Source organism: Poecilia formosa, unplaced genomic scaffold (assembly GCF_000485575.1).
Source record: "Poecilia formosa unplaced genomic scaffold, Poecilia_formosa-5.1.2 Scaffold57, whole genome shotgun sequence".
In the NCBI taxonomy this organism is placed as follows: Eukaryota; Metazoa; Chordata; class Actinopteri; order Cyprinodontiformes; family Poeciliidae; genus Poecilia; species Poecilia formosa.
The window spans coordinates 1,852,292-1,864,916 of record NW_006799996.1 but is presented as its reverse complement, the minus strand read 5'-3'; the positions used below and the strand labels follow the sequence as shown (position 1 = coordinate 1,864,916).

At 34.3% G+C, this 12,625-nt stretch overlaps 1 protein-coding gene across 1 annotated transcript; it reads left to right on the top strand.

The window, feature by feature from the left end:
- Positions 1-1,124: 1,124 nt before the first annotated feature.
- dazap2 (DAZ associated protein 2) lies at positions 1,125-5,122 on the top strand. Its single transcript, XM_007553626.2, has 4 exons — positions 1,125-1,275; positions 3,765-3,883; positions 3,969-4,217; positions 4,295-5,122. The coding sequence occupies exons 1-4, from the start codon at positions 1,263-1,265 to the stop codon at positions 4,421-4,423; spliced, it is 510 nt and encodes a 169-aa protein (XP_007553688.1). The 5' UTR covers positions 1,125-1,262; the 3' UTR covers positions 4,424-5,122.
- Positions 5,123-12,625: the final 7,503 nt, after the last annotated feature.

The following is a 12,625-nucleotide window of genomic DNA, read 5'->3' as shown; positions in this document are numbered from 1 at the left end:
CACCGCATTGAGAAAGTCGAGCAGTGTTTGTCAAACGCTGAAATAAACATTTAGAGGGGATTCATATATACAGTTAGTAGATTTTAGAGTGACCAGTTTCAAATCGTTTAAATATTTGAATTTAGATGATTATGGCTTACAGCAAATAAAAACCACAAAACACATATTTATATATTTTTTTCACCAAATTTGGAAGTGAACAGTACAAAAGCACATTTCTTTTATTTTTTCAGTCATTTTTATAATATGTAATAATTGGAAAATAATCCAAGCAATAAACACATTGAAATTGGTTTCTAAAAAAAAACGTAATCAAACATTATTGTAAATAAATAAATAAATAACAAATGTTTTTAATCCTCCTTTAATCTGTGTTATTTTGAAATAATTTGATTGGGAAAAACGAGTACAATCATATGAACATTTTGGTTCTTTTAACTTAAATTTAAAAAATGTTGTATTTGTCATTTTCATTGAACATAATGAGCCAAATTAAGCTAAATTTCGCCTGTATAACTTAATTGTAAAGGGAGACTCATAATTTTAATATCAGTATGAAAATTTTTAAAATATGAACATTGAAAAATTCTTATTTGTTATTCACATGGCTTTATAAGTTATAAAAAAAACATATTTGTAAAATTTCCAGCTTGGGAATAACTTTGCTATTGCAGTTTAAATAAAATTACTAATTTCTTTAAAACTTTCTTTGTATTGTATTCTTTGTATTGACCATAAAATAATTTTTACATAAAAAATACAATTATTAAATGTGTTCTTCCCTTTGCAGGTCAGGATATTTTATTTATGTTTAATAATTTATTCTTTGCAGTGATCAAAGAACTGCAAAGAATACTGCAAAGAACAGGCTGAGAGAGGCCAGCCTGTTTTTAAAATCTGTGATTTAATCATTTCTAGGTAATAAATAATTAAAAAACATATTCTACTTGAATTTCAAATTTTTGTGTTTTTTATGTACTTATTTTTCTCCGTCATTTTTAGCTTTAAAGTTCGCTTTTTGTATTTTTGTTTGCTTCACTTAGCATTTGAGCAATTTCCTCTTTTCCACCAGAGGGGGCGCGGGCGTGCGAGCGAGCCGTGCGTGCGTGCAGCCGCAGATAAAGAACGGGTGACGTAACCACTTCCACAACAACAAGAAGAAACAAGGAAGTGTCAATCCGAAACCTGTAACAAGGCCGAGACAAGATACGCAGAGCTCCGTACAAGCTGATGTTCCTCAGCCTCCGAATCAATCCACAACAATGAATAACAAAGGTATTTCTCCGCAGCGGGTTCAGTTTGTCAGCTAGCTGCCCGTCAGTCGACGCTGCTGTTAGAACTAGAGCCGAACGGGCTGTCGTTATCTAAAGCGGACTTCACGTTTAGCTACGTACATAACAATAAACTGACGCCTTCTGGGAAGCTCACTTACTGAACCTAAAGGCGTCTGAAATACTGTAATGAATACATTTTTTATTTTCTCGTTACATTATTGTTCTGATTCAGATCAGATCGCATTTTGTTTTTTGTTGTTTTTTTAGCGAGCTACAACCATTTAAAACGGCAACGCTGCCATAACTGGACTGTTTTGGTTCGCTGTTGTGTTGTTAACATGGAAGTCCTATTCTGCTGCAGTCAGACTGAAGGAGCATTTTAGTTTGGGCTCTTTGCTGCATCTATTCATATTGTTTTCCTGTTTAGCTGATCATTTCAGTTTATAAAAGAGGCTAAACACGCTTACATGCCCAAACAAAGGGCTGATGCTAGTTTTGCTTTCACAATAATTTAACCATTATGTTGCAACCGACTGGCCCTGTTCATTAAAAATCAGCAACAAAGAAAAAGAGCAACATTTTAATAAACTGTTTTACCTTATGCTGTATTTTTTTTAACTACGTCACGTTTCTTTGTGATTGTTTTAGAATAAAGTGAATTCAGCTTGCCTGGAGATCTTTTGTTTCTGTTTTTTTTATATATACAATTCTGACTTGTTAGCTATATAATTGTAAAACATGATATATGTGGCAACTTAGGTTACATCTTATTCTCTATTTAGTTTCAGTTTAATATTTTTCAGATTCTTCCAATACACAAGGTTTTTTGTGACATCAGCTTATATATATTATCATCTGTTATTCATCATTCTTATTAAAGAATGGTGGTTTGATTGCAAATAACCAAACTGCCCATACTCATCTTGTAAAATTTAGTTTTTATTCCCATCTACCTGCATAAAACAGCTAAATAAAAACCTAAATGCCTTAATTTTCTTACTGCATTTGCTTCATGTTTTAATATTTGATCGATATACAAGCTTTGTTTGTCCCATAGGTGATAGGAATTCTCCTTACACAGGGTTAATTTTAAAACACATGCATTCAAAGATAATTCAATGTAAAATAAAATATAAGTAATATGAAATCCACATTGATACAATGAGAACAAATCCAAGAGGACCATCTATGAAGAGATTCACTTTATATATTAACCTTTTATATACATTTAAAATCAGTGTTTACACAAAATTGTATACAACCTTAAATATTTAATTTGATAGACTGAAGCAAATATTAGGGATACAAATTTGACCGAGCAGGCAAGAAGATGGAAATAAACTTTGGTTGTTAATATCGGCCCAGTTTTAATTATCAGATTACCGATATGTTAAAGACTGATTAATATCGCCTGATTCTGATGTTAACGCCAATATGTCATGAATTACTTGCAAAAATTATTCACTCCTGCTGAAGTAAAATAACACTGATTCTTAGTTATATTTTGCAACATTATTATTAAAAAACAAATATTAATATTAAACATTATTTGCAACATTATTCACAAATTTTTAAGTGGTTATTGGCAGAATATTATTATTATTATTATGCTATTTAAGTCTAACGAGGTAACAGTAAGTAGTTAATTGGTCTGATTGTATGTTCGGGTAGTCAGCATGTGGTTGGCTGGTTAGTTTTAAAACAGAGTTACTTTATTTGGAGTGATAGTCTTTAGTTTCCACACCATGACCGATTTTTGACCAGAAATATTTATCAGGAGCACAGCACTGTTATTTCAGCTCCAATTCTATTAGAGTTGAAATGATTAAAAAATTATTGAGATAAACGTCAACTAATTTAGTAATCAAATATTTGTATACAGACTAAAAAAAATGACATTTGCTGAATGAACAAAACACTCAGAGCAACCATTAAGACAAAAATATATTTACATTTTGCATTTAAGATTTAAAAAAATCTTAAGTGGTAAAATGTGGGCTTCACCGGATTCATGTTCTGTAAAAAGAAAAAAAAAGATTTACTCTCCAGTTATTAATCAGTTAATCCACACAATTATCAACAGATCAGCCATACGCTGTACTGATAGTCAAGCAGAGAGGGCTGAACGTTTCACATGTTATTGTTAGATGTGTTTTTTTTTTTTAATCTTGGATGCATGCTTTGCTACAGATGGTCAAGAGTTCACTAAAATAATACTGTGTTGCATTTTAGGCAATAATTTTTTCATGTTTTTATGTTTTTCTAAAACAAAAATCGTCGAGTGGTGAAATGAAAATTCTGCAGAACGTGCAAATTTCTTTATCCGATTAATTGTTAGAGTAACCGTTAGTTTCCATTCATTTAGTCCTGACTTCACACACATTTTTTGGCTTCATCATCGTCCTTTATTATCCTTTCTGAACATGGGGATTCCCCATCAGTTCCTGGGGTTTCAGTATTTAGTTTAAAACCGAATGTGTTGTTTTGCAGGTTCATATCCACAGCAGTCTGTGTACCCTCAGCAGAGTACTGCACCTGTATACCCTCCTGCTATGCAAATGTCTCCTCAGGCACCTCCCTACACAGACACACCACCTGCATATTCTGAGGTAATTTAGCAATCTGGAAGTTGGACACTAAGACAGCTTATAATTTCTGAAGGTTTAATTTTGCTTTCCGTCTCTCTGTGTGCAGATATACCAGCCCAGATATGTGCTTCCACCTCAGGTGCCTGGTCAGGTGCCGCAGATGTCCTCTCCCTACCCTGGCCATCAGGTGTACATGCCCATGCAGCCACACATGCAAGTGGGTCCGGTGGGCCAGAATGTCCCCATGGCTTACTACCCCATGGGAGCCGTTTACCCCCATGGATCAACCGTGATGGTGGACGGTGGCTTTGACGCTGGCGCTCGCTTCACAGCCGGCAGCAGCGTCTCCATCCCCGTGAGTGTTTACGTCAAAATGCGTTGCTTTAGGCGAAAACTGTCAGCTGAGTCTGTTTTTCCCTGCTTTCCCTTCAGCCCCCACCGCCTGGACACCCCCCTAATGCGGCTCAGCTGGCCGCCATGCAGGGCGCCAATGTTGTCATGACGCAGCGCAAGAATAACTTCTTCCTGGGTGGATCCAGTGGAGGGTATACCATCTGGTAACAGCAGCTACTCCCCTCCTGGTTCATGCATAAAACCCCATCCCAGATGATTCCCCAGTTCCTTCTTTATTCCATACGCCTTCCTCTTCAGGCTGCTTGGCCATGCCACAATACTGATATCACCTAACGGAATGTAATATTTTAGAGCCCTTGTTAAAGGTACAGTACTCCACTTCTGACCTACAGATCAAATGATAATTCTCACTGCCTGAGAGGGAAAAAAAGCTACAGATTTTAAATTTTAAGTCTCCATAATTCTTTGCTGGATCGAAAGTCTTCGGTCGCTCCAGATTGGACTTTATTTCAGGCGTGTGTGTCTGCTCAGGAGAGCTATTCTCCTTTGATCAAATGGTCACAAATAACACTGAGATATTCATGTATTCCTGTACAACTTAGATAAAATGTTCAAATAACAGACCTACATTATATAGTTTAGCTGCTTTATGGTGAAAGTAAAACGCAAAGAAGCAAAGTTACAAAGTCGCAAAGCGCAAATTAAAAGAAATCTCCACTTGTTGTTTTTGAAAATCTCTAGTGTAGTTTAATTAATAGGAGTGTAATAGTTTTGTGTAAATACCAGTATGATGATCAGGGGATGTTACCATCTCTGCTATATATTAAAAAAAAAAAAAGAACCAGCATCCTGGATGCATTTAGTTAGACCTGTCTTGTCTTTTGCACAGTATCAAAAAAAAAAAAACACCACAATAAATTTGTTGCACAATGAACTTTCTGAGAGATTGTTCCATTTCAATCAGTTGTAAAATAAATAAATTTAATTTAAAGCAAAACAAATATGTGTTTAAGAAAAGAGTTAATGCAATATCTCAAGTGGTTTACTGTACCTTGTTGGGCAACTTGTAGATGAACATAGTCGAGTGCCAAAGAGCACTGGGGATAACCCTGAATCGAAGCAAATTAACTTCAGTAAACTTAAAGGAAAGAAATTTAAAGTAAATCCAAATAGTAAGATGAACAGAAAGGGGTGGTTGGTGTAACATTTTTAGCTTTTTATGTATCCTGTTTCTATTCCACAGTCGGATACCCAGAGTTTATCACTGCGCATTTATTATTCAGATCTACAGAGCTATCCTTTTTTTTAGGGTTTTTTTTTTGTTTAGGGTTAAACTTGTATGAAAAAAAAAACATTCTTCTTAGAAGATTGTAACCATTTCACAAAAATGCATTTAATACTTCAGTTTTGTTTTCTTGGTTCAATATTTTGACTGATTTACACGAGTAGTTAGGCTAATGAAAACATTCGACAGTATAACCAATGAGCTGGTTGTGCCAAAGACCTAGCCGGCAATGCATTTATAATAAGTTGTGGCGTCAAATTTTAACCGCCACCGTTTGAAAAAGCAAACATATCCTTGAACAAGACGTTGTGACGCTGTCGGCTCCTCAAGCCTTCAGTTTCCCATGACTGCAATCTATTGTGGATTTTTTTCCCCCCCCGTCACCTTGTGTGGGTCACCTGCATCTTTGAGTTGCTGCATACTTTGCACCTTTTGCTAATGTACCTTTTAACTGAAATGCACTGCTAAGCAAAACTGAGGAGTTGCAGAAAAAAGGGGCTAATCTCTTTTTACATTCTGTTTTCATGACTTTTTAAATGAAAAGGAAAAAAAAGCTGTGACATTTTTCAACAGTTTTGAGTCCATTTTTATTCCATTAAAAAAAAAATTAATGTAAAGATGTGCCATGTTGTTACAAAAGCCTGAAAGTGTATGCAAAGATCTTGCAATGAGGCTACATGACTGTCAGCATGTTTATTTAAGTCATTTTTAAAAATTAAAAAAAAATATGCTTTCATGCATCTTTGGAGTCAATCAAAAATGAAATAAAGTATTTGAAGCTAGACATGTTGTCTGTATGGATACCACAAACTAATATTTGTAAGCATTTATCATTGTGGTGTGAATGAGTGTCACTGGGTATCCGACACGCAGCATAAAGTTTTAATAGCTGTGGCTAACGGAAACGAAAGCCAAAACGCTGGCTGTTTAGTGATACAAATATTAACTAAATCCCAAACCAACTTTCTGGAAATCTGTTTTCTTCTTCCGATATGAGAACGGTTTTAAAAACACTCAACTCCTGCTGTCATTTCAGCCTCTTTTTTTTTTTTTCAAACAAAAGGGCCACAGCTATCAAAACTTTAACAGCTGTAACTCAAACAGAAGTTTTCTTCCTTTTTTTCCATCTCTGCTCCAATTGTAAAGCAGCTTAAGTGGCTTCATTCTAGCATTATGAAGTACTGTAAACTCACAGCTGACTAGTAGATGCTATGCCAACCACAGCCAGCAAATGGGACATTCTTTGTTGAAGGATTATGGACATTTATAGTTCAGGGATTCTCTTTACAACATTTTGTAAAATAGATGTATGTACTAAAGTGATGTGATGTACTTTGGTACACATTCTATCTTTTAAGATTACTAAAGGAGATGAGTGTCACTACGGTTTGCTGAGACGTGTCAAGGATGAAATGCTTTGGAAAAAAAAAAGAACTTAGGTGCACTTAACTTTTTTATACTAAACTTAAAATTTAAAATGTAAGTTTAGAATAAAGGTTATTTTGGAAATTTGAAATGTGGTAAGTTTGTTCTTGTATGCATTTGTGTAGTCCCTTGGTAGAATAGTAAAAAGTTTCTTATGTTGACATCTGAGATTTATTTTATTTTTTTGTTGTTTTGGTTTTTTGCCACAGGCGATTATTAGTTTAATAAACATGCTTCCTATTTTCAAAAAATAAAAATCTTTATAAAGGAGAGCAGTTATTTTAACACAAAATTTATGCTGAAAATTACATAAACAGCGCATCTATTTGACTTATTAGTTTAACAAACTAGCTTCCCAGTAAATCTTTAGAACCAATGTGTCAAACTCGAGGCCCAAATTTGACCCTCGGTAGCTTTTTATGTGGCCCTCTAGACTCCAGACTCCAAATTACATAAATCAGTCCCTCCAGTTTTTCGCAATTCCATGATTACAAAGTTTCACGCAAAATCAACAGATTCCTGCATTGTTTCACGTAAAGCATAACGTATTACGAATTTTCCACAAAAACTGGATTTAAGAGACTACCAACTCCCATCTGGAGGTGGCAGTATTTCTCACTCAGTCTCACTTGACATCAAGCTATTCGCAAAAGCAAATGGCATAGACACTGCCATTTAAAATTTTACCCAATTGCTAAAGTTTGTCTGTAATTAATCTAATGCGCCATGTTGATGCTAAAAAACTTACTAAAATTGTAAAACTGCGAAGACATAAGTGCCAAGCTGAACAAGATGGCTGTTGATGTTAATTCAATATTTGTGGCCAACACACACTTACCGGCTCCGTTCACTTTGGTCATTGCCGTTGCTAGGGCAACCTACAATTCGAAAACAGCGACGTCATCGTTAACAACTTCTGCTGTTCGCTGATTGGCCCGGTACAAATTCTAACGGAAAGAATCAAAGTACACGGGAGAAAGCCCAGACCGCTCCGTAAGCGAGCTAACATTTTACATGCTAATTTAGCCAGTTGGACGAAGTCTAGCGATAGCAGAAGTTTCGCTCAAGAGATGCTTCCCACGAAGCTTAACGTCACAAATAAAGGAGAAATATTGCGACTGATATTACAATATTTACTAATATCGCCCTTGTAAGATCTTCAAATATTGTGCGGCTTTAGCTTTAATAGCATTTCTCCTTTAGCATTCCATTTACACGAACAAAGTCAATCTATTTTTAACGTATAAATCACACCGTTACTCATGAGCTACAGCAAAAACTTTATTTAATTTTACTTAACTTCTTTATGATTGACACAAATAAACTGACCTGTAATCTTTGTGCTCACTTCCTACTTGTGCCCAGCAGTGAAGCTTTTGCGGAACTGAAATGCGAAACGTTTCTATATTTAAAAAGCATGGAGAGAATCAGTACCTTGGAAAATTATATACAATTTCATAAAATAAAGTTTTAAATGTGCTCAATCTATATGTAAAATAATGTCCTTTATAGATTTCCATAGAAAAAGTTAAACCTAAATTTCTTGCTCCCATAAATATACATTTTTCTATTTAATCTAGTACAAATAAAGATTTCCATACTATTTTTCCAACCCCTTTTTTTGTAGCAAGGGAACTTGTCACTGTACAGTTTAAAGGAGCAATTTTACAGAATACATTAACCTGAATAGTCACATTACTATCTTTACCATCTTCCAAACATTAAAAAAAGTTTCCAGTAACTACATAGAAAATTAAATCAGGTGCAACAAAAGCAGTTTCTGTATCATTTTTTTAATTAAAAGAAAAAGTTGATAAAAAAGAAAAGCAACTGAATATAAATGTAACAGAAGATTGAGGAAAAATACATCTCAGAGAAGTAAGGCAGAAACATAATAGTGTCAGAGTAATCTTGTGATGGTTGCTGAATGTTTTGTGATCCTATAGCTGGCTGTAGACATGTTTTAAATCCTACCACCTGTTTCATACCAAGCTGTGGTTGTCGGTAGACGCCCGTTGTCTTTCAGCTGCTTCACATTCATCAACATTCATGGCTACAGTCCTGATCCTGTCTTTGGTTTCACTCCTGGGACAACTTCTTAAAAACATCCCCACTCCAGCTTCCACCCTCCCCTCTCCCTGCCAGTAGCAAATCCATCCCATTTCTTTTTTTTTTTTTTATTACACATGCATCTTTATTTTCCTGTTAGCCACCCTCTTTTCCCAGGTTCATATGAAGTATTCCTTCTTTTCACTCACACCAAGTGTGTGGGACTCGTCATAGAAATAATCTCCTGGAGCCGGCTCCCCCGTCGTCCTGTAGTCGCCTTTGTTGCGGCACATGTACCGATACAGTACATAAGCAATAACACCCAACGTCACCAACATGGCAAATACGACCACTAAGATAAAAGATAAAAAAAAAGAATGACTTTAGAATCCAACTGTGTCCTAAAAGTGACAAGAAAAGTAACTTGAGAGTAAAAACTGATACCTCCAATAATTGTGTTTTGGTCTCTTACAGGGAGTGATTTTGTTACCACTGTGGAAAGATATTGTGCTTTAAAGATTTTTACATCTCAATACAGAAGTAATTCAATTAAAACAGTGAAACTCAGACTCATTACACATATTGATACATTTAAGGAGTGTTTATTTCTGTTGATTTTGATGAATACAAATTATAGTTAATGAAAAATGTTATGTTGGTTACAGCCTAACAACTTTAGTTATCAATTCTTCTGATGATTAAGTTTAAGTTAAACTTGTTTAATTTAAACACATTTAAATTTTGGCTTAATTACTCCTCCGAGTAGGTTCTTTTACCTTTTTTGAGTCTGTGTGCTCTAGTAAACGATCAATTACTAAATGAGTTGATCATTTATAATTGATTCATCACCATTAATCATTCTGTCTTAGCCATGTTGCAGCCTACACAATAAGGGAAAATGTCAACACTACAGTTGTCCAACAGATCCTCCTCAACAAGGTAGTTAAGCCAAAAAAAGGTCAATAAGTTGGCCGTTTACAGAGTATTCAAACTACTTTGAAAGTTTAGTGGAAAGAAAAACTATGTAAAAACAGGGATAGCTCCAATCACATGGATTCACATTGAATGCAGTGTAAATGCAGCACTTACTCATTGAGTCATTAGAAATGATCATTACATTTAACAAACCTGTTGAGCTCAAATTAAATGTTTAAATATGAATCAGTTCACTTTCTGTAACGAGTCTTCTCTCCTAGATGTTTATTTCAAAACTGTGCAGCCAGAATATTAACCACTTTACACAGAAATCAAGCACTTTTCAAACCTTGAAAACATCTAATTGAAATTTTCAAGGATTTCAAGCACCTGATTAAATGTGTATACTGCCGACTCGCTTTTCATTACGTTTGCATTTCAGTGTTAAAATCATTTCATTGAGCAGTTTGTTCCTAATAAACTGAACCAACAGAAATAAACACTTTAAATATACAGCTCTCGTTTTTATTAGCATCTGGTAAAACGAAGGTAGCTCCGTCTTCTTCTTCTTCTGCGTATTAAAGTGACTCCATGTGGATAATGCAACAAAAACAGTGAAAAACAAGGAGTGAAGGTGTTACCATAAATAACGGAGTCGTTTGCTTGTTTAGGAAAAGCTGTCGGCCACAAAGTTGAATCTGCAGAAAAACAAATATGTTTATGAAACAGAACATATTGTGAGAGTATCTGTTTGCTGTGACAGGAAAAAGCAGTAGTTTGGTAACTATCTGTTAAAAGCCGAATACTCACTCCGCATCACAGCTTGCTGTGTAAACGCGCTTGATGAGTTCAGATCTGTACCTGGAAGATAAGGGAGCTCGTTAAAAATGTCAGAAAACACAATCTCAATGAACAAGGGCTACTTGTGTAACAACCCATCATGTTGTGATAATCTAATCTGATTATTTTGGATTAGGACTGCAACATAAGACATTGTTCACTTAAAAAAGAAAATATTATGCATGGGAAAAGTTTCTCTTTTCCATTTGAGTGTAGAAGTTAATTCTTCTCTCTCGTTAAGAGTTTACTAAAATACATAAACAGATTTTTTATTTTCTCTGAATATTTCAGAGAGCAGCAGAATTTCTGGACAATAATCAGTAAAATATGTTTTATATACCTGAAGGTGTCAGACTGGTTCTAATTGTTATTTTATATTCATATGCATTTTCAATTTGAAGGAGATGGAAATTGTGGCAGAATATTAAGGCCAGTGTAGATGACAAGCAGAAAATAATGGGGTTAGGGAGTAAATAAGGAGCAAATTACTGTCAAAAATCAAACATTCCTACATTTACCTTACATATTTACAAGAAAAAAAAAGTTTTTTGATGTAGAAACATCAAACTTACAAAAAAGGGATCATTTCCATAATTAAAGGCAGATACTATCAATTAGCATATTCTATGAACATTTTGACTTCAAAATGTCAGAACATAATAGTTTTAATGTGAAAATGTCTTTAATCCTGGAAAATTATCCTGTTTTTTAAATGACTGACAGAATGTCCCAGTTTTTCTTGTAAATATGGGAAGTTAATCTAGAAATGTCAATTTTTTGGTGGCCACATTTCTTACTTCTTATCTACACTGACCCTATTATTTATATTTATCACAATAAATATTTTATTTCTGACTGCTGACTTACAAAAATATATAGTAATTTCTAAAAGTTAATGTTTTTGAATTGTTTCAGCATTAAATCCTAAATATCTTTGAAGATCAATGCGTTTACCTGTTATTTGTCATTATATATGATTTTCTAATGTTGCCTGGAGGAACTAATATGCTGCTTTCTGAGTTTCACACCAGAAAAAAACAAAAATCCCTCCTGAAGTCTAAAGTCTGACCAAAAGCTGCTAGAATAATTTTATTTGAATTTCTGACCGCTACCATCTGCAAATTTGTGCGTGGTTGTTCGTCAACAGGCTGCGCCACACCTTTAAACCAAACAGCTTTTTATTTCCTATTGGAGTTACAAGAATTTCCAACAAAAACTTAGAATTATCGAGAAAAACATATTTCACAGTTATAAATGTGACCTTTGGAGTAAAATAAAAAGTTCTAGGCAATTTCCCACTGCGGAGGGTGTATTCTGCTATATTATAAGTCAACTATTGTATTAGTTATTTGCTTGTTGAATATTTCATGACATTGTTTTAAAAGTTCAGTGATTTTCAGTCCTAGGTGTAAATTGATAGATGGGAATTACTTTTATTTTTTTCTTAAGGTGCCAGTCACAGTCTGATAAATAAAACTGGGTCGATATTAAATATTTGTTTTCATCTTATTTGTTTCCCAAAATGTGTCAAAACAGCTGAGAAATATAAGTAATATCAGGAAATATCCGTTTTAATAGCAGTAATATTAAATATCGACCCAAAATTTTATATCCACACAGCCCTAATTTTTACTAAATAATATGTTGCTTTAATTTATTCAAGTCCTGATATCTTTTTTTCTTTTACACTATAAAACACATGCGCTCCCATAGCTGTTTAGTTATTTTTTCAAGAGGATCTCAAGACTCAAAATGGAGTCCCAACCCAAACTTTGGGAGTCAACAGTTTGCTTATGCCTTTAACAACATTCCTAAACTTAATACTCACTAAATCTTAAAACGAAGCAATACGTTTAATATATGCACAATTTAATCAAAATGTGAACTTACTATTC

Bases quoted from the DNA above. Each gene is read 5' to 3' on its own strand.
- dazap2 (XM_007553626.2), top strand. The intron at 3,884-3,968 runs GTAATTTAGCAA...CTCTGTGTGCAG, and splicing joins CACCACCTGCATATTCTGAG to ATATACCAGCCCAGATATGT. The intron at 4,218-4,294 runs GTGAGTGTTTAC...CTTTCCCTTCAG, and splicing joins GCAGCAGCGTCTCCATCCCC to CCCCCACCGCCTGGACACCC.